The sequence below is a fragment of the Emydura macquarii genome, unplaced genomic scaffold, assembly GCF_026122565.2.
Source record: "Emydura macquarii macquarii isolate MOO-44397 ecotype Brisbane River unplaced genomic scaffold, CSIRO-AGI_Emac_v2 contig_1253, whole genome shotgun sequence".
Classification (NCBI taxonomy): domain Eukaryota; kingdom Metazoa; phylum Chordata; order Testudines; family Chelidae; genus Emydura; species Emydura macquarii.
In genome coordinates, this window is record NW_027131390.1 from 34275154 (window position 1) to 34302966 (window position 27813).

Genomic DNA, 27813 nt, shown 5'->3' on the forward strand with positions numbered 1-27813 from the left:
TGTAAGATTGGCATGAACTCATTTCTCATTTACTTTGACTTGCTCCAGGTGCTAGGTGAAAGAACAGTTAGGCTTTCGTTGATCCTACTCAACATTTTTTCTTTACTGTAGATTGACGTCATCCTGTTGAATTTCAATAAATCAGAGAAACTGGAGTCCAGAAAAATCAGCTGGTGTTCAAAGAGATCAGCTCTCGTTCCAAAGACGAACAAAGCAAGTAACAAAAGGCTTGCCTCATTCTGCAAAATCAAATAGCGAGTTGAGAGTTCTGCTATTAGTGAGGTCACATTCTGGTTCATACAGGGTCTGAAGAACAGGTGTTCTCAGAGATGTGTTTTATGTTGACTGCGCCTTTCACTCAATTGTGCAGTTCATCTTTAGCACTGCCTAATAATAAGAATCTCTTAACTACATTTGAGTGCACCATCTCCCCCTTTTCTCATGGGCATAGGGGGAAAGAGGCAGTGAAGAATTACAGGTTTCTGGCATTCCATAATTATACTATAGACTCTTCTTCTGTATAATACCTTCCAAAAGGCATCAGTCTGCAACTAGATGTTCCCAGGAAGTGAAGGGGACACAGAAGGCCGATGATGTTCAGTAAAGGGCAGTATGTATGCATGTGGTACACTTACAGAACTGTCTGCTAAATTTATATATACATCTCTCACATTCATTCAAGGGCTCAGACCACATCAGAGGCAATTAGGAACCAAACACAGGAAAAAGAGATTTAGTTTAGGTGCAAAGCTCAATGTGCATTGAGCACAGCTACTGCACTCAAACTAACATAAGAGGGAGTGGGATAAAGGGATTTAATTTCACTATAAGAATCATGGACATGCAAGCCTGTATCAAGACATCTGCACCGGTTAAATTCATTTTAAGATCACATCATCTGAGTCTAGTCACCCAGAAGCAGCTGTTTCCCTTAAATGTATGGCAACAAGAATTTTCTTGGAGAATAGGTATATTTTTATTATCTTTTGAACAGGGAAACCCCAGGAAGCAATTAGGAATCTCACCAATCACATCTAGTTGATCTCACTATGTATCTCTGACGTAGGGGGCTTTTACCCAGTCAAAGCCCACACTCATTCACAGAATATCATCCACTATATTTTTAGCCAATACCTTCCTTTTAAATGGTGCTTTTCAGTGCTGCTAAATCATTAAGCTCTACCCAGGCAGTGAGCCTGTCCAAAGCAGAATCTGTATGCCTTCTAGCAATGGAGGGGGCAGGCAGATGGTTAGGATCCAGAAAGCCTTTGAAAACTTTGTAAAAGTACATTTAAAGTCACTTTTGGATTCTCCCATCAACCTCCATAACATTTTTCATGTGAATCAGAGTCTTGTGCACTAAAGAAAGAGGTTCTTAACATTGCTACTATGACAGTCATGCAAGTTACCTGGACCCTCATCTCTTTCCAAAGAAACATGTGAAACAATCTTAAAAAGGGGCTAGTGAACAATGTCAAATTCTTTGTTATTTCAGTCCTATTAATGTCATCACATATCTGATTGGTATGTAGATAGAACTGGTACTCAGAAACCAGGATGGAAACTGTATAAGTAGAACAGAAACTGCATTTAGCACCCAGAACTTAACTAGCTGAACTACCAAGTCTACTGAATTGGTAAGATCAGATGTATCTGATAGGATACCCTCGAGCAAAGGTGCCTGGGCTCTAAAGGTTCTTCTACACAAGTGGTATATTGCTAGTAAAAGGAGGTGAAAGTTCTTCTGTCCACCATCAACCTACGAATGCTCAAGCTCACACCACCACCACCACACAGGGAGGCTCAATAGCCCCATGTATGTTTTAAAAGCATTTACAAATTATAAGGAAATATCTATGTAATTATTTTTTTTAAATAAAAGTTTAATTCCTTCATTGAGGTCTTAGTTTAACACAAATGCTGCTGAAAATCCTCACACTGCTTTGATGTCCTTGCTCTTGGCTTTTGATCACGACGTATTGGCAGTGAACCAGCAGGAGCTTCGAAGTAGGAGGCAGAAGTCCTGGATAAGCCCTCAGTCAAGCTCAATGCAGGATGCAAAGCAAAAAAGCAAACATATACGCTTTCCAGACAAACACCAACTTCTTACACAAAAGAAATACCTTACAGTTTAGGGTTTTAAGTTGCCATAAGACAAAAATTCTAGGAAGAGAGAGGGACAAGTCTTACTTAAAAAGGCACAATACGTAACAACTAAAAGGACCACTCCAAATCTAGACAGCCCGATTTTTCCAGGTAGCTACACTTATCCCCCACCCAATAAATCCCTCACATCACACTGGCTGTAGATACAAATGACTCCAAATAACTCCTTTCCCTATCTCCAAAGTTAGACAAGACTGTTTTATAAAAGCAGAATGCGTACAAGAACCAGCTTGGTCTGCTACCCCGTACGAAACCAGGAAAGACTGGTTTACCTACTTACTGGAGAATTGTCTGGTGCAACTACCATGTGTTGCAGTTTTGGATGATGCCTATTCTACAGGCAGGAGCACTGGAGACCGTTCTAGGCTTGAGTGTTTCTTCCCTTCCGACTTTAGAAACGTTACTGCCCGGGAGTGTGACATTGAGAAAGTGTCAATAAAAGATAGAGGGAATATGTCTCGCCTGACCTACTATCATTAAGCACCTTACATGAACAGCTGTCTGACTCAGCCATCCTGAGCCCTTCCTAAGGCCTCCAAAGTCCTGCAGCCTACCTCTTCCTCCATTAACATTTCCAAGACTCCTTGGGGGGGGGAGGGGGGAAGAGGATTTTGCAGAGGTGGCCAATTCTGGTATCATACATGGCAAACTGTAAAGGTGGGGTGCAAATGCTGCAACCAGAACAAGCAATCAAAATACATCAGAAACTTCATGAGAGAAGGGGCTAAAATGCATGAAAATAAAACTTCTAATAGGAAGTAACAGCCCATATTAATCTACTCCGTAGATGCATGCCCAAGGAACATCCAGGTCTGTGAAGGGTCAGGAAGGCTAGACTTACTAATGGACTGGCAAAGGAGGGGAAAATTAGAGGGCAAGAAGTTTCTTCAGCAGAACAATCTGAATTCAGGGTTTTAACATGCTGCACGTTACAGATCTTTGATCTCCTTCCGGAAGAGGAAACTGATTGCTGTCCCACCCTGTAGTGCCTCACTTCTTGTCAGAAACTTGGTCAACATACAAGACTTCCTTATACCATCTCTTTAAGGGCTTCTGTCAGGTACAGAAGAAGTGATGTGGCTCAGCAGTCCCTTGGACTCTTGCTGTAGTTCCAGGCCAGCATGTGCTTGAGAGTTCTACTTCCCATACAAAGAAATCCAGTAATGCACGCATAGTCTAACCTCCCCATAGACAGAACTTCCCCTCCAAAAAAAGTTGTGGCAATTGGCCACATCAGTTCTGCTCTCCACAGATCTGCAATGCTGACTCAATACTACTGGAAGCTTAAACTACCAAGGAGATCACAGTGGGATTACACTGGCAGGATCCTGAGCATTATAGATGGGTGCCCCACAACCCACCCTCTCCCAGAGATGGGCTCAGACTCAGTGAGCCTGATGTGTGCAGAGGAGGAGCTGTGGAGAGCTGCACTGGAACAAGCAGAGTCTTCTAATGAACTTTATAATTAGCTGAACAACTTTTGGTTTTTAAAAAAAGCCACACAAGCAGCAGCCAGCATGTGTTATAAAGGGACATGGCTGAATAGGTAGGAGACAGATTCCCCATTATGAGTCCTCCTGATGGCCTCCGCAAGGATCATTGAGATGTCAATCACCTGTAGGGGAAAAAATATCAGTCACCTGGTAGAAGTCTATGCGAGGTCTTAGCGTGGCTGGGAAGCCACAAAGAATCTTCAAGGTACAAGCCCCACCGCTACAAAGAACCACTCGCAGATCTGTAGCAGACTGTCAGATACAGAGAAAACTACGAAATTTCTAAACAAGCAGGAATGATAGGATACCACATTTCATAACACTCTGAAGATACTGTAGCAAACTGTTCCATTCTGACTTTTCTAAGGCCTTGTCTACACTGCAAAGATAAGTCAACCTATGTTAGGTCGACTTATGGCCAGTCTCTCAGCTCCGCTGGCAGCTCCCCATCCGGGGCTTCTCGCCTGGTCCAGCCACCCGGGCTTCTTGCCCCACTCCCAGCTGGCATCGGGGTCCAGCTGCTCAGCTCTCCAAGTGTGCAGGGGTCAGTTGGGCTCTAGCTATCTGGCTTTCTTGTCAATTTCAGGCTCCAGCAGAGCTGTGAAAATGACAAGAATGACAGCCAATAGCCTAAGTAAAGAATGCAGTGTCCACACTGACACTGCGTTGCCCTATCTAAACCGACATAAGCCTCATTGAGATGATTTTATGATGTCGGCATAGCAGGGGAGTTACATCGGTGGGAGGAGCATTTCACTGTGTAAACAATCCACCGTTTTGTTGACCAAAGCTGTCTTTTGTCAACAAAACTCTGCAGGGTAGACCTGCTCTAAAAGTGGGATAAGAACACAGGAATTGCCAGATGGTTTCAGACTTGAGGTCTATTTAGATTAGCATCCTATCTGACAGTGGCCATGCCAGATGCTTCAGATGAAGGTCTAAGAACCCTATAGTAGGAAGATGTGGGGTAATCTGCCCTCACCCCAGGTCTCATCATGCTGTCCAATAGTTAAGAGATTGATTTAAACCCTGAAGCATGAGTCTTAAAATGTTAGCATTAATTATGACAACTCTGGATACTCTTGAATCTTACATTCTTGGACTCAGCTTCATGTGGCAATGAATTCCACAGTTTAGAGCTTGTTTACACTTTGAAATTTACCAAAATTGATATTCCAGAATAACTCCATGTAGATGCTCTTATTCCAGATTCCACATCTGCATGAGGGTTTGTAACTATCCTGATATAATTATTCTGGATAGCTATTTTGGTAAATTTCCAAATGTAAAACAAGCCCTTAATTTATACATTGTGTGAAAAAAATTCTTTTTATTTGTTTTGCATTTCCCATCTTTTAATTTCACTGAATGTTCCCTTATTCTTGTGTTATGAGACATTGTTTTATATTTTTATATATTTTTATCATGTCCTCTCATTCACCTCTTTTTTACATTAAACAATTTCAAGCTTTCCATCTCTCTTCATAGGAGTGTTTTTCTGGGCCTTTGACCATTTTTGTTGCCCTTCTCTGACCCTCTCTATTTCTGCAATAGCCTTTTTTGAGATGGGGTGACCACTACTACACACAGCATTCCAGATGAGGCCACACCATTGATTTATATAAAGGTATTGTAATATTCTTGGTATTATTCTCCATCCCCATTCCTTACATAGCTTAACATCTGTTTGCTTTTTCATCACAACTGTGAGCACAGGTCTTCACTGAGCAGTCTACGATAACGCCCACGTCCTTTTCTTGAGTAATACAGTTAATTTAGAATCTCATACGGAGTATGAGTGTAGCTTAACTTTCTTCCCCTTCAATGCGCATTACTTTGCATTTATCATCACAGCCTTTAATTTGCCATTGTGTAGCCTATTCGTTAGCTTGTTTAGGTCTCTTTGAAATCCCTCATAGTGCTCTCTGGTCCTGACTAACCTAAATGACTGTCACCTGCAAATTGCTACCCCACTGCTCACCCCACTTTCCAGATCATTAACATTTAAACTCAGGACTTATCACGGAAGCTAAAGCACCACAATTTTAATCCTTTGTCATAATCAAAACTGACCATTTACAGTAGAACCTAAAAGATACGAACACCCCAGGAATAGAGGCTGTTCATAACTCCAAAATGTTCGTAACTCTAAACAACACATTATGGTACAGTACTCTGCAGTCAGTGTCTTCGAGCTGAGGCCTGGGAGAGATCTCTGCAAAGGTGGCACCTGGCAGCTCCACCTGCTTTGCAAGCAGCTCCCTGCCCTATTCCTGTTTCTTGCCTTTGGGCTGAACTTGGAGGGCCTGCCCCACACCCTTGGCACTACAAGCCCCAGCCCTCAGCCTCATCTCCCCAGGGCTTACTGTGCTCTGTGCACCGCTCACCTGGCTTCAGAGGCAGCACATGGCAGGGGGTTGGTGCCAGCCCATTGCCAGAACCCTTCCCTTCCCTTCCTTTAGCATTCCCAGAGGGACTGGTGGAACCCAGGAGTGCAGCCACAAGCAAAGCTTGGGCAGCATCGGTGCACAGGCTGTGGCCCTTTAAAACTCTTCAGAGTGCAGCGTGCAGGCAGCAGCTCTGGGCCTCGGACTCTGGCTCCCACTCCACCTCCAGGCCAGATTTTGGCTGCAACAGCAGCAGTTCAGTAACTCCCTGTAGCAGCTTCTCTCCTAGGCTCCTTTCCCCCTCCTGACAAGGGGTAGTGGTGAAAACAGCTTCCCCCCGTCCAGTGGGGTAGGGTTGGCGGGGGAGCGGGGGGAAGAAGAGAACAGCACCCTTGGCTTACAGGAAACAGTGTCTACCCCAGGCTGCTTCTGTTCTGCATGCTGACCTTTAAGATGCAATAAAAGCAGAATATAGTATTTGCTTTCCCCCCAATGCCTGATTGTTTACTTTCAGTTCCACATGGTATTCGGTTGACCATCAGTTCTAACTCTGGTGTTGGGATCTTTGAGGTTCTACTGTATTCTACTCTTTGTTTTGTCTCTAGTTTTTGATTCATAACAATACTTGGCCTCATCACCCCATGACTATTAACTTCATTGTCAAAGGCCTTTTGGTAGTCTAAATAAATGTCAGCTTGTTTTCCTTTATCTTAAAGGTTCAAAGAATTCTAAGAAATTCATGAGGAATGATATTTTTTGGCCGAAACTGTGCTGGTTAGACCCTATCAAATCATGGTCTTCCAGGTGTTGTTATTCTGTTTAATTATTTCAACCAATTTGCTTGTTGAAAATTTCAGTTTCAAAAAAGTTTCAGCAAAAAAAGTGTCTGTTTAGTTTTAGGATCTCCCTATCAGAGAACATGATCAGGCCACTCAGACTGAAGCACCTTTACACCAGGAGGCATACATAAAGGAAAAAGCCAACCTACAGCTGAAGCAGAAGATCCATGGTGGTTTGGGAGTTTCACTTCACAGTGTAATCCAATTAACCAAAAGGCCAAGGGTTAAAATCCTTAAAGAAATAATTTTTGGGCACAAATGCTCCCCTTCTCTATCCCATGCACATACAAATGCAGCTATGAAATGTACAGAATAAAGCATGTTGGCTGCTTAGATCTCATACAACTGCAATAAGAGTTGTCAACTTTTTGGAATTTGAATCACGCACTCATTTACTGATATTCAAACCAGTTTGTCCCACTGTTTTGTTCAGTATTTCTTTTTCTAGGGGTCAGCTCTTACGGGTCAAGGGAAGGCACAGCAAAAAACTGGACTGAATACTCTTTTCTGGGGCTCCCCTTCCAACTCCAATCACTCACTGTATAGGGCACTGCCCCATTTTAGCTATTTACATAAAGTATTAGTGGACATATGCAAAAACAAACTAAAGATGTAAAGTACCGAGAAGTGTTCAACCATTGGCACACTAGAAGAGGTTGAGTTAAACAACTGAACATTCAGACTGTCCCACTGACAGTGATTTGCAAGTCAGACGGGAGCCAAATATATGTAAAAAATTCAAAGGAACTTTTGAAAATGCCTTAAACGGTCTTGTCAATATAATCCGAGTGCAGTATTATTTGCTAGTGTTTACAGCAGGGCACAGAGTTAAAAGTACTGAATTCTAACCCTACTTCTGCCACCAGCTTGCCATATAAGCTTGAGACAAACAAACACTGCCTCAATTCCTCATCAGTAAAAAGGTGTCAATACCTAGAGCCCAGCAAAAACATGGATATCTGCTTTACATCCACAGATATCCGCATCTGTGGACCATTTTTGCGAATTGCATATTGGAAACGGATACAAATTTTGTATCTGCGTAGGGCTCTTAAATACCAACTACACAGAGGCATTGGATTAATCGGCTGGTATCTGTAAATTGCTTTGAGATCACCACGTGGAGATGATAAAGATATGTAAAAACATCTGCATTCCCCAGAACCTTTTATATTGGTGTAATACTCAAAGCACTGGCTTTGCCTCATGAGCCTGTTGTGTGTCATCCTAACTGCTCCTAGTGGCTAACAATAAGACATGCTGCAGGGTACACAAGACATTTACCAGCATTCTAGTCCATCTGTTTTAATTAAGGTTTGTAAAATGCTTTGAACATTAAATTCTATAAATTCTAAGAAATTATAAAGGTGACTTAAGAGGAGGAAAAAAATGGGTTTGTGCCCTTTTCTGTCTGAAAGACTTTTAAAGACTTTTTTCCTTTTCAAGTAGCAGAAACAGAAAGTCTCATTTTCCCTGTTTTGCCAGAGCCTCCTTTGGGGGATGCACACATGTGGATCAGGTATTCAGTGCTTAAAGGAAGGGCCACGGCAGGGTGTTAAAATCTTTATGATCCTCTCTTCCAGCTGGCTGATCGTCTACCTAAAAATTAGATCTCCTCAATCAGGTTTCACTTGCTTTTTATCGGATACAAGAAACCTAGCAACTAACTTCTGGTTTCAGGACAAACCAGGTTAGGCAAGATCTAAATTTCTAAAACAGGATGCAGAAAAGCTTTCCAAATGACCTTTCAGGACATTTCTATGTTCTAGAGAAGGGAAAAATGGGTTTGACCCTTTTGCTTCAGGTCACTCTCTATCATCATTACCTACCTCCCATCCCCCTCAAGACAAAAGTAAAGTAGCCTCTTACCTGGATTTTGGGACAATGCTTCATCTTGTCCTCCTGGGGTATTGTGTTTGTGACTACAACTGCCTCGAAGCAGGCATTGTTGATCCTGGAAATGGCTGGCCCAGAAAAGATCCCATGAGTTAGGATGGCATAAACTTTGGTGGCTCCAGCTGATACAAGCCTAGAAGGGCACAAATATGAAAGCCTCAAAAGACAAGTTTTGTACAGGTGATGTAGAGGAAGTAGATGGGGGGCTGGGCCCCCACATTACATGGAAAGGGACAACACTTGATGATTCCCATGCAGTTAATGGTTTGGGGTTAAAGGGAGCAGTATCAGATCAAGGGAGATGCCAAGCTGTGATATTAGATGACTCACATAGGTTGAAGCAGTTTTATAAATCCAGCATGTCCTAAGGTACTCTTATGTAAGCAACCTGAGTATTTGAAGAATGTGGTCTTCAGCCTTGGGCTTTGAGAAGAGAACTACAGCAGCATTTAGACTACCAGTGGCATGGTAAACACTTATAGGTATTGTGCAAAACAAGAGGCTATTATACAGACCTGCTTTTTTATAACTTATAAAATTGGCTTGGAAGGTTTTAAAGATTTTTGCCAGTTTTTTAAAACATTTTTGATGCTAGAAATTCAGGTCTAGGGTGACTGCAGAACTAGTGAAATGACAATCAGGAGACAGAAACCTTGTTTACACAAATGTGTGCCCCTAAAGGTGCATTTTTAAACCAATGCAAATCTGCATGTAGACCTGAAAACTGAGCTACTGAGGAGAAAGTTATACTCACTGTTTACTAACACTTATTTGACTCATAGTCCAAGACCCCAAACCCACCATCTTTGGGCATAACTCCATTACAAGTTAGTGGTTATTTATTTGAGTGTAGTGACTGAGACAAGAACAAGTTTGTATCATGTGTAGTTTACACCCAGCCTCCTCACTCACTTGTCTGCTGCATGGCAGACGGTGCCACAGGTGTCTGCCATGTCATCTACCAGAATGGCCACTCGGTCCTTCACGTCACCCACCAGCACCATGCGATCCACCTCATTGGCCTTCTTTCGTTCCTTATGAATGAGAGCAAAGTCCACATTCAGCCGATCTGCAATGGAGGTCACTCTGTGGAGAGAGAGGTTTCCAGATTGTGTTTATGCTCCTCATAGAGGAAGCTTTGGCAGGAGAAGGAAACTGCTCCAAGACCACATAAATTGAGACTGAATGGACAGCAAATGGTCACAGCTTCCATTATATTGCTGCCCTTGACAAATCCAGAGAAGATGTGCTCTCTACCTCCTAGCTGAATATACAGTTGCTTTCAAGGCTGTGTGAAAGAAGAGCTACTTTTACGATCAATTATCCTAAAGCCTCTAATCTGCTCTCCCCCAACGGTAGCAGCTAGATCAAGGTGATGGAGGCCTCCAGGCATGCTTTAATCTTGATCAGTGCAAATTAGGAATTTGCATTTTTTGGGTTTGTCAAGAGCTTTAAATGGTGGGTTTTGCTGACAAACCTCTAAAGTTTCAGTGCCCACGGTGAGTCACTTTCAGCATATTGTTTTCCAAAAGAGCTCTAGACTTATCTCATCCAAAGAAAGTGAACCTAGCTGATGACCTCACTGGCCCTGTCCACACTAGACTTTTTCTAAAAGTTTCCAGTTGCTAACAGGCATAATTTCACTAGCTGTGGCAAAAGTGAGAAAAATGTAAAGGAAAAAGCTAGCATAGATATACCCAGTATGTAGCTAATTCACTGCCCTGTAGACGACAAAACAAAGACCAACTGATAAAAGCAGAGGAATATATGGCAAAAAAGCTGTGCAATCTCTCCTCAATACTTGGGGCTTATTAACAAGGATTTAAATGCCATCTCACTGCAACTGACTGTGAAGATTTAATTCCCCCTTCATTTGTTTGAAAAATCAAACAACTGCAAAGTGGTTAATTTTGCATGGCATAAAGTTACCTGGCTTTCTGCATAGGTACATGGCTCAGTATATGGTTATCAGGACATATATTCTTAAAGTCATACACCTGATATGTCAATATTTCTCTCCACATACCAAGAGCTACCGCTACAGGTTGTGAATCTACATGTAAAAAGCAGGCCAATGTCTAATTAACGAGAAAGCATGCTAGCAGCTGCAACATCCCTCTACACACTAAACCCCTCATTGGTTTAGGCATTTAAAAAGAGACAACTGGAAAGACAAAAGAAAGGAATGAAAAGAGAACACCAGATAACTTTAGGTTAGAAAGTAACAGCTGATTGTTTTATTGCCTTTTCCAGGCAGTTGTACATTTCTAAATAACATTCAAGCTTTTTCTTCATTGTAAAAGGATTTACAACAGAACAGAATATTTATCTTGCTGTAAAATCCTATGGGAAAACAAGGCAGTTATAGTGTTTACCATGAGGTAGCTAAGCAAGATCAGTGCTATACACTACCACCCCACCCCCACTACACCCATGCTTAGTTTAGACCTTTTTTAGTTTACCTAGCAGTAAAATTGAAGTGCCTTGTTTCCACTGTTTTTATAACAAGATAGCTGACCTCAATTAGTTATCCCACTGTAAAAAATACCCTTGTCCATGAAGAGAGCCTCAGTGTAAGTTTTACATTAAATATAGCCAGTTCTCTCTGGACATTGCCATTGGACACCAGTCATTACTCAGTGTGATGTAATACTAGTGCACTTAAAGTAAATTAATTATATTAACTGATTAGGCCCAAGATAACTCAATTATGTAATTTAGTTCCAGCCATCAAAGCGCTTCTAATGTACCTATCATTACACTATCTAGGCAATTCCAGTTCATTTGTATGCTGCATCTCAATGTAGAAGCTTTACACTTACAGAAGAGGTGATGGGCAGCCTAGAACCCTGCCCGCCTTCACGTCTGCCAAATGTACCAGTTTCACTTCTCTTTCCTTCAGAAGGTCAAGCTGCAGACCCTTTAGTCTCCCCAGCCCAGGTTCCCTGCTGAGAACTTTAGTTACCCAAACTATCCTCTGGTTACTATTGATCCTGGCAGCATGACACATTGTGATCAGGTTCTAACAGGGATCTACTTATTGCTCAGATAAATGTGATTGGAATACATAGGGATTGGTGCTAAGCAGTTCTGCACTTGAAAGAGTCCTAGAGAACTGAGATTCCCATTCCTTATTAAGGGGGAGTCATGCTGTCTCTCCTTTTATGGCTAGAGGGGAGGGGTACCCAAAACTTTGGAACATGGGATCATAGTATGGAAAAGACTAAGCAAGACTAGCGGGTACATTGGTTTGTTTTAAAGAAGAATGACAGATGTCACGGCCAGTGTGCCTCTAAATAGAATTCTATTTATCTTGTACATAGATTATGTGGTGTCTGAATCCTGTTCTGGCCGTTTGGCTTTTAATGTCATTTACTCAGATAAGAATTGTGTGTCACACCCCACTTGGATACAGCAGGGTTTGTTTTAAACAGATTAGATGAATTTTCTAATTGAAGTTTAGCACTTCCATCTTTTTCAAACTGGACTTTGGTTTGTAACCATTTCTGTATCTGCTGAAGATTCACATCAGTGTATACTAGGCAGCTGGTTTGCCCTGGAAAATGCCATTTCAGGCCCTGCCTGCACGTGGAGTTGCATGAGTTTAATTTAAGGCATAATCTTAAACTGATTTTGCTAAATCTGGACAAATCCCATAGAGGCTCTTAACTGAAATACAAGCCTCTTAAACCAAGCTTAAACAGAAGCCTAACTGACTTAGATCAGTGGTTTTCAAACTGTGGCATGCATATTCCTAGGTGTACGGGAGCTCTCGGGGGGGGGGGGAGGAGAGGATGTGAAAAATCCAGTAATGGTGGACAATGCATTTTATTTAGTAAGACTTGGCAATATAATTAATGTTTAATCTCCTTTCAATTAAAACTGCAGCTGCATTGGTGTAGGTTTCCTTTCTGCTGTGACACTCAAAATCAGGTTTTCAAATTGTAAGGTGAGCCCCCTCCCCGCCGGGGGGGAGGGGGACGGACGGGACGACGACAGGATGGGGACAGAGGAACATTTGCAGCGGACCTCGGGCCAGCATGCTATTTGCGCTGAGTCCCCGCTTTAAGTTACAATTTTTGGTTGCGACCCACAACCCAGACAGACTGGATGTCCCGTTGAGGTGAATCATGGGGGGAGGTAGCACTTCCTCCTCAAGCCCCAACTTGTGGCGCTGCTTCTCCCCCACGTGTTCCTCTGTGCCCCGTGACGGCGGGAGGGTGGTGTTTCACCATTTGAAAACCTTTAGAAGCTGTTGTTAAGTAGAAATCTGGTTGAAAACCGTTAGAAGCTGTTGCTGGAAAGTAGAAATCTGAGGGGGGAGGGGGACCCACTATGCATCACCTCTGCCTATCTCAGATGGGGGTAGGTGGTAGACTACCTTATTTGGAAAGGGGTACGCAGCCTAAAAAAGGATGAAAACCACTAACCTAAATGAAACCAAAATGAGCCTAGTTTAAATTAAATATGTGCCCACGCAGTGGTTTTCATGGGTTTAACTAAATCCGTTAGCTAAACTTGTGCAAGTTTTCATGTTTATACAAGGCCTCCATGAGAAATGACCTTTGTCTACCCAGGTGGGATATGGTACTAGGAGCCAGTAATCTCCAGATTGCCAGACTCAGTGCAAATAGGGATACTTCCCTCCCTGCTTCAAAGGCATAGAAGAATAAGCAGGGAAGAGGAAAACCTTGCCACAAGAGTTCTGAAAGCATTATCATTTTTCTGGAAATCTTGTGCAGAGATTACAGCTAGTCAATTTGGCATCCCAAATGCTGGCACTAAAGCAACAAGCCACGTCAATAGGGCCCTACTTAATTAGCGATATTGCAGATCCTGGAATATTAGGCTTCCACCGGAATTTTGATTTTAATTAGCTTACTTTGCACGGTCCACAATTTTGCATACATTTTGAGGTTTGCAACACCCTTTTTTCCCCCTATTAGTACAGTAGAACCCTATTAGCTAGGGCTGGAGCTCAGGCTGTCAGCCCCACACATTAATGACTAATATAGTTGCAACAAAAGAAGGTTATTCACCCTGTGCAGTAACTGAGGTTCTTCGAGACGTGCGTCCCTGTGGATAATCCACTTCAGGTGTTGGCGCATCCTCAATCAGAGATTTCTATCAGCACTACTGGTGTGGGTCATGCATGCACCATTCCTGTCTCGCAGTGCCATTGGCGCCTCACTCAGTGCAAGCCCAAGACGACCCTCTCTGTTCCTTCTGTACTGTAGAGTCCTTACTTTGAACTCCAAGGAAGAAGGGGGGTAATAGAGCAACCACAGGGACACACATTTCAAAGAATCTCAGTTACTGCACCAGGTAAGTAACCGTTTCTTCTTCGAGTGGTGTTCCTGTGGGTGCTCCACTTCAGGTGACTAGAGCAGTGCTCCTCATTGGATGGAAGGGACTCTGGAGTTACTTGGATGAATCAAGGACAGTACTGTTAGGCCTATAGATGCATCCAATCTGGAAATCTGATCAACACTATAGTGTTTTGTGAAAGTGTGTGCCAAGGCCCAAGTAGCTGCTCCACAGAGGTCTACGACAGGTACGTTATTGAGGAATGCTGTAAATGTAGACATTGCTCTGGTGGAATGCGTTTTGACTTGGGGGGGCTTGCACATTCTTTTGTTGGTAGCATGAACGAATGCACTCAGATCCATTTCAATAATCTGTGTGGACATGGCTGTGCCTTTGAATCGTTCTGCAACGGATACAAAGAATTTAGAGGACTTTCTTAAGGATTTTGTTCTGTCCAGATAGAAAGCATCTAACGTATGTAATATTGCATCTTGTGCATTACCATGGGGTTTTGGGAACAATGTAGATAAGTGGACTGGCTGATGTATATGAAAAGCTGAGGTGATTTTTGGTGTAAATTTTGGATGAGGTCTCAGAGTGACTTGGTCCTTATGGAAAATGGTGTAGGGTGGTTACGCCATGAGTGCCCCAATTTCAAACACACGACGGGCCGCTCTAATGGCCACTAAAAATGAAACCTTCATGAAGATGTGCATAAGCGAGCATATTGCTAAGAGCTCGAATGGAGACTTGGTAGTACCTCGCAAGATTAGGTTCAAATCCCATAGTATTCTGGGTGCACGTATATCTGGGTATATGTTCTGAATACTCGTGATGAAGCGTTTAACTGTTGGTGTGTGAACGGTATCATCAATTTTATGGTGGAAGGCGGTGGTATCGGCCAGGGGAACTTCGATCAAGTTCACTGAAAGGCCTGAGTTTAATTTTAGGATGTATTCGAGCATGACTGGGATCAGTGCAGATGCAGCGGAAATGTGCGCCTTGTCTTTACAACACATGTTGAATCTACGCCATTTTGAAGGTAAGTCTTTCACATTGTTGTTTTTCTGCTATTTAGTAATATGTGCTTAACTTGTTCCAAACAGTCTACTTCTTCGTGATGAGCCAAGCTTCTCTAGATTTGGACAGAGAAGCCAACCATTGTCTTGGGACAGAAAGTCGTTGTGCAATGGAAGAGTAATTGATGTGCATACCAACATCTAAAGTAGGTATAAATACCAGGTTTGTCTGGGCCATGTGGATGCTATCATTATCGTTGCTCTGTCGATGCGTATTTTGTGGATGACTGGATATCACTGGAATGGGTGGGAATACATAAAGGAAGTCTACATTCCAATCGGGAAGATATGAATCTGCCATCTATCGGATTCCCAGACCTGCTCTCAAGCAGAAGTGGAGATGTTTGTAATTCTGTGGTGTTGCAAAGAAGCTGATGGTTGGATGACCCCATTGTTGAAAAATATCTTGCAGGATCATGTCATTTAGTTCCCATTCGTGATTTTGACCGAACTGTCTGCTGGGTGCATCCATTGTCATGATGCACCAATTCCACAGTTTCATCGCTTTGGTACATAGGGAGTGGGATCATGCTCCTCCCTACCAATTTATATAAAACATACATGTGATGTGTCTGTCATTACTCTTATCATCCTGCTTTTTATGAGTGGGAGGACATGAGTGCATGTGTTGCATACTGGCAGAGTTCTAACAGGGTTATATAAAGGCATGTTTCAGTTTGGGACCACCAACCCTGGATTATAGGATTCCATAAGTGTGCTCTCCCTCCTATTAAGGATGCATCTGTGGTAATCATAAACAAGGGTGGTTCCTGTGAAAATGGGATCCCTGGCCGCATGTGGGTGGGTTGTATCCACCATAATAGTCTTTGACTCTGTTCAGCATCATGAGTTTTCTGTTTAGGCTGTGTTTGTGTGGCGACGGTTGCGAGCCACCTCTGTAGACAACGCATGTCTAGGTGTGGGTCTTGCACTACAAATGCAATAGCTACCATGTGTCATAAGAGTTGGAGACATGTGCATGCAGTTATGTACGGGCTTTTTTTTTTTTTTAAACAATTATACTAAATTGATTATGGGAAGAAACCTGTTCTCTGGAAGCAATGCCCAGGCAGTTAGTCAGTCCAGGTGTGCTCCTCTAATTCTAGTTGGTGTACTGGAGTCTCAATGGACTTTTATTTATTTTGAGTTCTATGTCTTGAAAAGGTGACAGTTTGTTGAGTAACTCTAATAGCATGTGCTCAGTTGTGTGCTTTTATCAGACAGTCGTCTAGATACAGGAATATTATTACCCCTTGCCTGTGTAGATGTGCTACCACTACAGTGAGCATCTTCAAAAATACCCCTGGTGCTGTAGAAAGGCCAAAGGGTAGTACCTTCTTGCATTGGCAGTGGTTTTCCCACAGCACAAATCTGAGGAATCGTCTGTGTGCTGGGTGGATTGTTACGTGGAAATAGGCATCTTGTAGGTCGAGGGCTGAAAACCAGTCCCCTCATTCCAGTGCTAGTATTATAGTAGATAATGTGACCATCTTGAATCGTTGTACCTTTAACAAACTTGTTGAGCCTTCTGAAATCCAAGACGGGTCTCCATCCCTTGTTTTTCTTTTGGGTTAAAAAGTAGTGGGAGTAAAAACCCTTCCCTCTGTGTTGTGGGGGTACATGTTGTATGGTGCCTAGAAGTAGAAGATGGTTCACACTTCTTGCTGTAATTGGTACTGGTGAGATGGGTCCCTGAAGAGGGATGGGGAAGGGGGTTGTGTAGGGGGATAGTGGTAAATAAGATGGAATATCCTGAGTGTACGATCTTTAAAGCCCATTTGTCCAATGTAATAGACTCCCAAATGTGCTGGAAAGGGCGTAGTCGATGTCTGAATTGGATGGTTGGTGTCATTAGCACTGGGTGGTGAGGGAGGTCGTTCAGACCCTCGACTGGGATTTCATAATTGTTGTTTCATGGACGCTGGTTGTGATGTCGAGGTTTGCTGTTGGGTCTGCCATCATCTTTATGGTCTTTGTTTGTTACACTGTGGTTCATAATATCTTTGTTGGTGGGTGTGCTGTTGGTATCTGCATGGATATGGCTGATACCGATATTGTTTTCTCCTTGTTGCAGGTATGTAAATACCAAGGGTACATAGTGTGGTACTAAAGTCCTTCATGGTATTAGGACCTCGTCATTTTTTGCAGTGAAGAGTTTCACCTTATCGAAGGGGAGGTCCTTCTATTGCATACTGTAGATCTTTCAGCAAGCCTGCAGAGTGGAGCCACGATACCCTGTACATGACCACTGTCGTAGCTGTTGTTCTTTCAGCTGCGTCAGCGATGTCAAGGGGAGCCTGTAAGGTGGTTCTAGCCATCAGTTGACCTGTGTTTATGAGCGATTTGAATTGCTTTCTTCTCTCCCCTGGAATGTCATTAATAAATTCCATGATTTTGGAGTAATCATTGCAACGTAGCTGATGAGTACATTTTGTGCCCAAATAGATCTAGCCTTTTCCAGTCCTTATCTTGTTGTGTAGACTTATATTGGGGCTGTTTGGCTTGTTGATTTGCCGCCTCTATAATAAGGGAGTTAGGAAGGGAGTGGATAAAAAGAAATTCCATATCCTCAGAGGGCAGATTAAAAAAATATTACAAGTTGGTGGAATAGTTGCTGGTGTTTGCCAGATGATGTTGGCTGGCTCCAATAGTGCTTCATCAATTGTAAGGTGATTTTTGACGAGGGCAGAGATGCAAAGAATCTGTAATAGCTTGTGGTGCCTTTCAGTGACCATGCAGTCGTAGGAGATATTATTGCCTCAACAGGTGAAGAAGATGAGTTGTGTGTTGGTAGTGATGTTTCCTGTTCAATACTTTCCTCACTTTCTTCAGTAGTTTCTGGAGATGGTTCAGAAACAGGTGGGAAAGATCCTGATGGAGATCTGGTTCTGTCTCTATAGTGGCTGCTGGGGAGGAGGCGGGGTCTGCTGTAACCCCTTGTATAGGCAGACCATGTATCCCAGTTGGGCCATTGCATTGGGTAAGGCATGGGTGGCTTGAATCATGGTGGTCCATACCATGATTGCCTATGGTGTCTAGTGCGTTACCTATGTTTTGGAGATTCAGGAGTTGGTCTGGCAGGTGAGGAATGTTGGAAGAAGACGACTCCTTCCTCTCCCTCATTCTCGTGTCTGCTGGAAAATGATATGGGGGAGAGAGCTTTGTCAGGTGCTATATGCAGTTTGAGTGTGTGTGGGGAGGGCAGGGGAGGTGGTAATCTGTGCTGAACAGCAGCAACTGAGGTGTGGATGTTACATGTGTATCTCTCCAATGGCAATAATGTCATTTTATAGCGTATTTTAGACCCAGTGTTGATGTCGGCCCCGTGGTTTTAATTAGTGCCGTCAGTTTCATGACTGTTGTCGGTGCTAAGATTACCGTTAAGTCAGCTGGGGGGGCAATCTGACCTGTGAAACTGGTCTCTGTGCTGCTTGTTTCATCGGTGCTGTAATGGAGGAGGCCAACTTATTTTTGACTCATGACTCCACTGTGGAACACAGTTCTTCAGTGCCACTGGACGAAGGGTACCTAAGGAACTTGGTACCTCATATGTACTTAGCCTTGGCACCATTGGTACTGCCAAGAGAGATTTGGTCAGTGAGCTCTTCTTTTTTTGCCAGTTATCTCTGAGGTGGAATTGTGGCTCTTTTCCTTGAAGATTTTTCTGCAGTTTGAGCTCTTCTGGACTCTTTAGATGATGTTTCCTGGCCAGGGTCAGAGGCAGATCTGAACAACTTTTCCATTAAAATGAGTTTGAGTCAGAGATCCCCGTCCCTTCTGGCTCTGGTGAGGGGAAAACGATGAGGAAATTTTTTTTTTTTTTAAATAAACTAGGAAAACAGGCAAAGGTAAGTACTAAGTAATGACTAAACTAAACTATATAAAGACTATCTAACTTAAGATGAGCTAATGTAGGAACTGCTGAGGGCTCTGTCTCGGACCGCAGATGGCTGAGAAGGAACTGAGGGGGTCTGGTTGCGCACGCACCAAAGGCGACGCCAATGGCGCCATGAGATGGGAACAGTGCATGTACGAATCAGATGAGCACTGCTGATGGAAAACTTCGATTGAGGACACGCCAACACCTGAAGTGGAGCACCCAAAGTGACACCACTCGAAGAATATATGGTTATCAAAAAAATTAGAAGGCATAACAATACTTGTGTCTATATTGTTTCAACAAATTTTTATTAAACAAATGGGTCTTCTTTGGCTTTTCCAAATTATTACAATTAATAAAAGTACATTATTACTTTTCTGCAGTTTTTCATGTCTTTTCTATAACTCAGCTACAATTATATGACAATTGTCCCACAATTCAAGTAGGGCTTTACACATCAGTAGTTTTACAAGTAAGAGATTGATATAATTTGTAAGTTCTGGCCATAGTTTAGCTAATGAGAAGATGAAGTGGATGTTCAGAACATCTGCCTGCAACTCAATAGCACAGTCCTAGGATCGTAGTTACTTTCTAACAAACCGTTTGTGAAATGGGAGGTTGGCAGTAAGAATTGAGGTTTGGGTATGATTTAGGGAAAGTTTCCAGAATTACTTTAAGGACATAAACTTGGGTCTATTATTTGGAGCTGCTGTGGAAATCATTACAAGGAGAAGAGGAGCTACAACCTATCCGAGCAGATGATCCCTCACTCGCTCAAGCCATGGGAGGCAGACCTATCCTTGTTTACAGACAGCTCCCCAATCTGAAGCAATACTCACCAGCAACCGTACACCATACAACTAGAACACTAACCCAGGAACCTATCATCCCTGCAACAAACCCCGTTGCCAGCTTTGCCCGCACATCGACTAGTCTCAGTTCTGGTGGTTCTAACATCTCACCTCTTTGCTCCACCAGCATCTGGTGAAACAATAGTACAGTTCTTCCACTCTGCAATGTTCTCCTTGATCCACTTCAGTACAGCAGGCTCTGCATACAAGTTATCCACAGGTATATCAAAAAAACCCTGTGGTAAGAAACAGAAGTAGATGTACTCTGCATAACTGACGGTCAAATTCCAAAGACAGACCTGTCAGAAAGCAATAGAAGCCCTGAATATAATCAGGCACCCAGACAGAGCCTTTTCATATCACTATTTTTCAGCTCTCCTTTCCACTTACATTAATAGAAGGGCAGCAATCTTCAGGATACACAGAACACCACAAGAGATCATCTTCCTTCTCTATGGAGAGTTGAGAGTCTAGTGGCCTAATGTTTATAGAAAACATGACACTCCATTCCTCTTATTTTCTGTCATGCACTTACCTGCTAATCAACATGAAACAAGTGCCGTGCCAGCAAGGACTTAATGTGGACATTAACTTCATCTATTAGCGTAGCAGCTAGTTGCTTGTTTACAAAGTTAAATATATGGGCTTTAAACATCATTACTTATATCTGAGAAAAAAGGAAGCCAGTGCAAAGTCCTGAACAGTTTTTTTGTTTTGTTTTTTGAACCTACGGCTGGACCCACACTCAGGATGCAGTCAACATCATACTACCCCAGCAGAAGTTTCCAGGGAAAGTTCACAGGCTTCCCAAATGCCAACAGTTTAGTCAATCCTGAACTATCAGTGAGTGATGAATACACAGATTAATATTGGAAAATAGGCATCTCCTACATGCAAAAGAACACCAACCCTACCTGCTCACCCCCTTTCCGGGCTCATGTGAGACTTAATACCTGCACAGAGCAAGTTGAAACAGGGCAATATTAGCCACCTGCCCAGGTCTTCAAAAACAATAGTTGCAAGGCTGAATGCATTATTAAACTAGCGGGTCACGCGTCACTGCTTCTGTAGACTGAGCTCACTGGATACACTGGGGGGCTCCTTGTATCTCTCCACGAGTTTCTGGTGTGCCACGATTCCATCCCACTCTATTTCAGGGACTTGCAGCAATCCCACCCATGTCAGAAGCTCTGTGCACCACCTATTCCTGCTCTGCCACTGGCAAGGACTCCATGTCCCCCGTGTTCTTCCCCTGTGCTATTGTCCCTCCCACCCATACCAGGAAGTCTGTGTGCTCTCCCAATTGCCCCATGCCAGGGGTTACGTGCACCCCCATTTCCACCTTCCTCCACCACTAATTCTCTTTTCTGTCTGGGAGAGAAGCCATTAAACTTCTATTGGGCAGAGATGAGATGGGGGTATTTTCAGGACCAAACATGCACCAACCACCAGTTCTTTGATCTACAGACAACAACAGACCTGCTTGAAACTGCTGGTTCTGCTAGCCCAGATGCCATGGCTCTGTGTATTCCCCATTTCCTTCTGGTTTTCTCATTTTCACCTAAATCAACAGGGCTCTGCCCATCAGTGCCTAAAACATTCCCTGAAATTTTAGCATTTATCAGATATGGTGTTCAAAAGTTATTGCGTTATATCCACCCAGATAAATACCATCAAGTTGAATAAGGGCATTGATTTGTTTGGTCAATCTAGAACAGCAGCAATCTTCTTTACAAGTGACCATGTGTTATGCAACAAACTAAGGCTCTGGTCACTGCTTGCCATAGCCCTACCGATCTACATCATCCCACAGGTAAAATCTGTGAGGCAAAAGTATCATCTGCTTGCCTACATCTGAAAACCATCTCCTTTTCTATATATCAGTTCATACCTGAATCTGAGAAGCATGTAGGTCCATGGTGATGATGTGATCTGCACCTGCCACAGACAGCATGTTTGCGACCAACTTGGCGGAAATTGGGGCTCGACTCTAGTACAAGAAAAAGCCATGTTAATTTGGATGACAGCAAACTCACTTATGGTTTTAAAAAAATACTAGATTTCAGCCTCCCCCTCAGGATATAAATCATTGCCTGAAAGTCTGAAAATATACTTTAATTTTACTTAAAACTGCCAATTCTCATGAACACCCACACTTCATCCAGTGAGGAAAATATCTTGGTAAGTTTCCAAAAGGAATAGACATTTATATGAATCAAGACAGCATCTGCAATTCCACTGATTATGATAGAAGCTGGCAAATGTCAGGCTTGAAAAGTGATAGACTGTTTAAATAATTCCCCCTGCCCTTGTCTTGCACATTGTAGTACTGCACAAATAGGTGAACCATGGGATTGCACACCTTCCTCTGAAGCACTGGCTGCCGGCTAGAGAGTAGATGGGCATATTCCTTTATGGAACTCCTGTTTGCACTACCTTGTCCTTTTTGTCCTGGCGAGCATAAGGGAAACACGGTATGACTGCGGTGACACGGCTAGCTGATGCAATCTTGCAGGCATTTATCATGATGAGAAGCTCCATCAGGTTGTCATTGATTTCACCACAACCACTCTGCACAATGTATACATCCTCCCCACGCACGCTCTCACCTATTTCCACACTAGGTGCAGGTGGAGACAAAAACAAGTGAAATTAAAGGCACAAACCAAATAAAATTTGGTAACAGCAAGCAGCCTGCATTAGCAATTTCCATGCAACTTACTACCCTATCAACAAGACCCGACAGAAATGCAGTTGCTTATTTGCTTAGTAACGGTACAGTAGATTCTGCTTAGTAGCAACCCAACAACAACTGCCAGTTAATAGTGACATTTTGCTGGGAACAAATCCCATTCCATTTATTTTAATGTTCATAAGATTCAGATATGGCAACAGTGTGCCACTTAACACTTTTTGGAAGAAAGCTCCACCTGCTGGCAGGTTTGCCAGGCTACAGAGTTGGGACATACCTTCCCTAGCTGCAGCCCCACAAACCTGCCTGCACAGGAGGAAGGGCTGAGGGCTAGTAGGGGAGGCTGCATGCAGGGCAGTAGTGGGGAAGGGAGCTGCAGCCCTGATGCTGGAGCTGCACAGTACCTCTTCTCTGTGCTCTCCAGACTGTGCCATGCCAGAGGGTAGCACTCTGGGAAGGAAGCCCTGGGATGTGCTAAACCTGGACTCATGGAGAGCCCAGGGAGAGGTACATTGCAGCCCCATGGGTCCCCAGTACCCTGCTACCCATAGAAAGCTCCAGCATCCAGGCTGCATTTCCCCTCCCTCAAGGCAGGTTTGCAGGGCTGAAGACAGGGAAAGCACATCCCAGCACTTCCTTCCCTAGCTGCAGCCCTGCAAGCTTTCCTTCTGCTTATTAGCAACTGCTAATGTTTTGTTTGACAATGGCAATGTTTTGTTTGACAACCAAAGGGTGGCTAATAGGCAGAATCTACTGTAATTTACATTGCTTATTTTGATTAAATATATTGATTCAGTTGGTAAAGCAAAAACTACGCTGGCTTATTTTAGATTTCTATGCAACATGTACCCACATCCTCCTGAAAAGTGCTTAAGTACCTCCAAGTCACACAGGAGAATCACTGAACATAGTTTCACTCATACAAGGCTTCTTTTAAAGAAGGAAAAAGTGATGACATATTAGCAAAACAAGCCCTGAGCCAGATTTTTAGAAGAGCCCACAGGGCAGGAAAAGAACATTCTAAATCGAACATTTAAGAGCCATTTACTGGCATGAACAGAGAACCCTTCAACAACCTGTTCTGAGAAAACATTGAGGGTTAATTTCTTCATGGATATAATGCACAGTAATCCCTGGTGAAGGGATTCTCAATATACGCCAGAGGTCCTGGTGCCAGCAGCAAATGGCCAGATAGCTTTAGAAACATGTAGAGAGAGGCCTGCCCCTGAAGCAGAGGGGGAGATGAGGCAGTGACTTCTATATCAAACCTGAAGTCTGAAGAAGTGCTGTGTAAGGCTTTATGTAGCAACAGATTGCTCCGAATGAATGCTCCATGTTTCAGTTGAGAGGACAGGCCAGCAATACTGGAAGTAGCTAGAAAGCCCAGAATCCATGGAGAAAAAAATGGGGCAACTTTTCCCTCATCTGTACTACGTACATCAACATTCTGGAGACAGCTTCACTTTGGACTACAGTCAGTTACATTGGTTGTTACTAAGGGGCAAGTGGCTGCAAGAGATAATGCGAATCATGACAAAGTCAGTTTCATTTTACATGAAGTCTTGTTGTATATCCAGATTTTCTTAAAAGGAACTAACCCTCCCATTCTCTTCCCTCACACATTTCCCAACTTCTTGTCTCTTCTTACATTTGTTGCTGTGAGCTATAAAATCAGGATAAACTACTCTTTTGTTAAAGCCCACGAAGCACTGATTAGGCAGCTAATTTCACTTCTCCAGATAAACACCCTAGTGACTGATGGGGAGGAAACAGCATCTGTGCTATTCCTGTACAGTCAGCATTATTTGCTGATATTAAGAGCTTGACCAGTCAGCTGGAAGGATAAGAGTGCTTGATAGATGGTTGTGAAGTCAGTGTAATGATATCAGCTGTAATTCAATAAACAAACCCCCTCCTTCGCCAAGTTTCATCTAAGCCTGTGGGGTTTTCACTTACAGTCCATATTCATGCAGTGAAAACATATGTATTGTTTTTTCTGATGTGTGTGTGCTCCATTTTCATACAAATCCTGGAAAACATTTACAAGACTCCCACTTCTGAAGCCCTTGGAACAGGAGCCTTGCAGGTACCCATTTACTCCCCTCCATGTAAGTATGTACTAGGTGAGCACATGCAGTAATTTAGTATTCTGTGAATATACATGATCCAGAAAAAAGCCACATGTCCATTTTATATTGTTCGGAACCAATGCACTTTTTATAAGTGCATGTTAGATCCCTGCTCCCTGAACTTACATTTATTCTCTTCCAACAAGATTGAGAATGATAACAAATATAGCATGAAAAAGAATAGTAGATTTTAGAGCTTTGGAAAAACTTACAGATTCACAGGTGCTTGGGAATTCCCAGAACATTTTAGTTATCTGTAGAAACTAAACTCAAGTTCTCTAGAGACAAAGTGGGTGAGGTAATATCTTTTGATGTACTATCTTCTGTTGATAAAAGATACAAGTTTTTGAGCTTACAGTGACCTGAAGAAGAGCTCTGTGTAAGCTTGACAACTTCTCTTTCACCAACAGAAGTTGGTCAAATAAACAATATTACACTCTTTCTGCTTGTCTTTCTAATATCCTGGGACCAACATGGTTATAACAACACTGCAATCAAAAGTTCTCTAGCTTGTCCGGTTTGAGGGAAGCAGTTCACTATTTGTTTCCTGAACTCTCAAAGTCTGCAGAAAGACTAAGCAATAGCACAAAACAGATGAAAGCCTCAAGTTACCTTCATGGACTGCTAAGTGATCATAATTAGGCTTTAAATGTCACCAATGACCCTTTCAGTAGCAATTATATCAAGTTTCCAGTAGATGCTCTTCAGTGTAATTTGATGTACCAGCCACATCCTAATGGTCCTTTAACTTGGAAAATCATTCTCTAGAATAAATTTGCAAGTTTTGAATGTCAATAGTCTTGTCTTTGATAATAAGGATCTTTACTGCACTTAGAAGTAAAAGCAATATTTATTTAATGCTACTAGTTGGAGAGTCTTGGAGCTCCTACTTTGCTGCTTAAAGTTTTTCTATACGTTTGGCAGAGCAATAATCATGAGGCAGGACACTATTAAAAATAAAAAACAAAATAAAAAACTACTGAACAAATATCTGGTATTCAGATTAGTGCATGGCCAAACCCCCCCACCCCACAGTATAATATGGTTTTTCAGTGGAAGCCACTGGAGGAGCTAGAGCAGCAGTGAAGTAGTGCAGATCCACTGTCCAATACCCACACCTCCATCCAAAAGCTCTCCCATTACACAGGATGGTCCGAGTCCACAACTGTGAAAGTTTATCTTCCTCAAATTAAACCTAACCTTCTGTGGCTTCCTTAGTTAAGACTCAAGAGCGTCCACACAGCAAAGTCCTTCGAAAGAGCAACTTATCAATGCTTTCACTAGATATTCACTTCTCCCTAGGAGCTGCTTAGTCCCCAGGGCTTTCCCAAGCCGCATGAAGTTGACCTGAGCTGTGTCCCCTTTACAGGGCCCCGCAGTAGCAGAGGCACTGCAGGGCTGCCTGCAGACTCAGGCAGGGTACGCTGCACCACACTCATTCAGGGACCCACAGTTCCTAGGCCAGACACGTTGTTTTGAAGGGACGGCCACAAGGGAGCCTCCTGCTCTCAGCCACCAAAGCAAGCGCCCCAAGGCTGCTGCCACCACCCCTTCCATGGTACCAGGGCATCCTCACCCCATCCTCTCGCCCACAGCACTGGGACTACCAGGCTGACCCTCCAGCAGTCCAACCGCCCCCCAAAGTTGCTGGGCCCCCGCCCCAAGCCACCGGCAGTGAGGGTAAGGTCGGGTGGCTGGAGCGCCCCTCCCCCCCGCCAGGCCGGACTCCATTTGCTGGGACCGGGAGTCCCCGCAACACACTACAACTCCCAGAAGACTCCGCGCGGCGACCGTGCAGCCCTCAGAGGCGGTGCGCGGCGGGTCATGCCGGGAGTTGTAGTCCTCTCCTGCTCACCATGTCTCCTGGTTGCTGAACTTCTTGGTCACCACCTTGCCGAGCTCCAGGCCCAGGCGGTCGGCGATTTTCTGAGACAGGTCCTGATGCGAGCTGCCGCTGAAGATCTTAATGTTAGGCATCGCGGCGACGGCCGTCTCCTCCTCACACCGGGGCCACTTTGGGAGCAGGGCTCCAATCGTCGCTTCCCACGGGGGTGCTGATAGGCACAGCACGAGGAACCTAACAACGCGTGTCTACGCCGCCATATTACCTCTTCCCGCCCCCGGCCGCACCTCCTTTTATAACCTCCCCGGCACCCACCAGCTCCACCCCTATCCGGCTTCCATTGGTCGGCTGCCGCGAAGGGGCGTAGTTAAAATGACCTTCCAGCGAGCGAGCAAATCGGTCAGCGGTAAAAGTGGGTGGAGCTTGAACACGTACTGTGCGCGCGAGCTGCTACCGCGCCCCGCTTCCCCCCGTTCTCATGCTAGACAACTGCCAAAGCGACGCCGCCGGTTGCTAACGGAGTGGCGACGGCGCGCGCTGCAGGAGGGGAGGGGGCGCGCTGTTGATCTTCAGGAACGCGTGGCAGCTGGAGGGAAAGGGGCGGGGTCAAAAGCGAGTCAGCGCCGCAGCCAGCTGTGAGCGGCTTGAGAGGCGTGTGAGGGGAGATGTGCGTGGATGGGGATTGGCTGGCGGAGAGCTTGCCTCTCCTGCTATTGGGCAGAGAGGTGGCGATGGGAGGAGTTTCTACCCCATGTGGTCCCAGCAAGGGCTGCAGCGGATCGCACACTAGCGCGGCCCAGTCTACTCCCTCATGGTCGGGGGGGAGGAGCCTGCCCAGGGTGTGTGCGGTTCCCTGCTCGGGGTGCCCCGCCCCGCACCGCACCGCTGCCGACTCCAGTCGGGGGGCAGTGGGGGTAGGAGTGCAGGAGGCTCAAGCAATGCACGTTAGGGAACCTATCCCTGGCTATACGCACCCTGGTGGGGCCTGGGTTAGCTGGTCCCATTTGAGGAGGAGATCGTGGCGTCAGTGTGGAGCATGTCTGCTCAGTGTGCAGCGGCTGTCAGGACAGACAACAGAAGGGTAGGCACCCTTGACAAAGGGGTAGATAAGGCCCAAAATATAATGCCCTTATATACACGCATGGTAGGTCCACAGCTTAGCTCTGTCTGCAGCTCCTTTCAAAAAGGTGTGTTAGAATTGGAAAAAGTACAGAGAAGGGCAACAAAAATAAGGGGCATAGAACAGCTGCT

The 27813-nt window shown here is 44.0% G+C and overlaps 1 protein-coding gene across 1 annotated transcript; it reads right to left on the minus strand.

The window, feature by feature from the left end:
* Nucleotides 1-1862: 1862 nt before the first annotated feature.
* PRPS1 (phosphoribosyl pyrophosphate synthetase 1) lies at nt 1863-26826 on the minus strand. The gene is made up of 7 exons (XM_067548427.1): nt 26575-26826; nt 22335-22518; nt 21790-21888; nt 20010-20134; nt 9694-9867; nt 8755-8914; nt 1863-3781 (listed from the first exon to the last, which is right to left on the minus strand). Exons 1-7 carry the CDS (start codon nt 26694-26696, stop codon nt 3689-3691), a joined length of 957 nt encoding a protein of 318 aa, XP_067404528.1. The 5' UTR covers nt 26697-26826; the 3' UTR covers nt 1863-3688.
* Nucleotides 26827-27813: the final 987 nt, after the last annotated feature.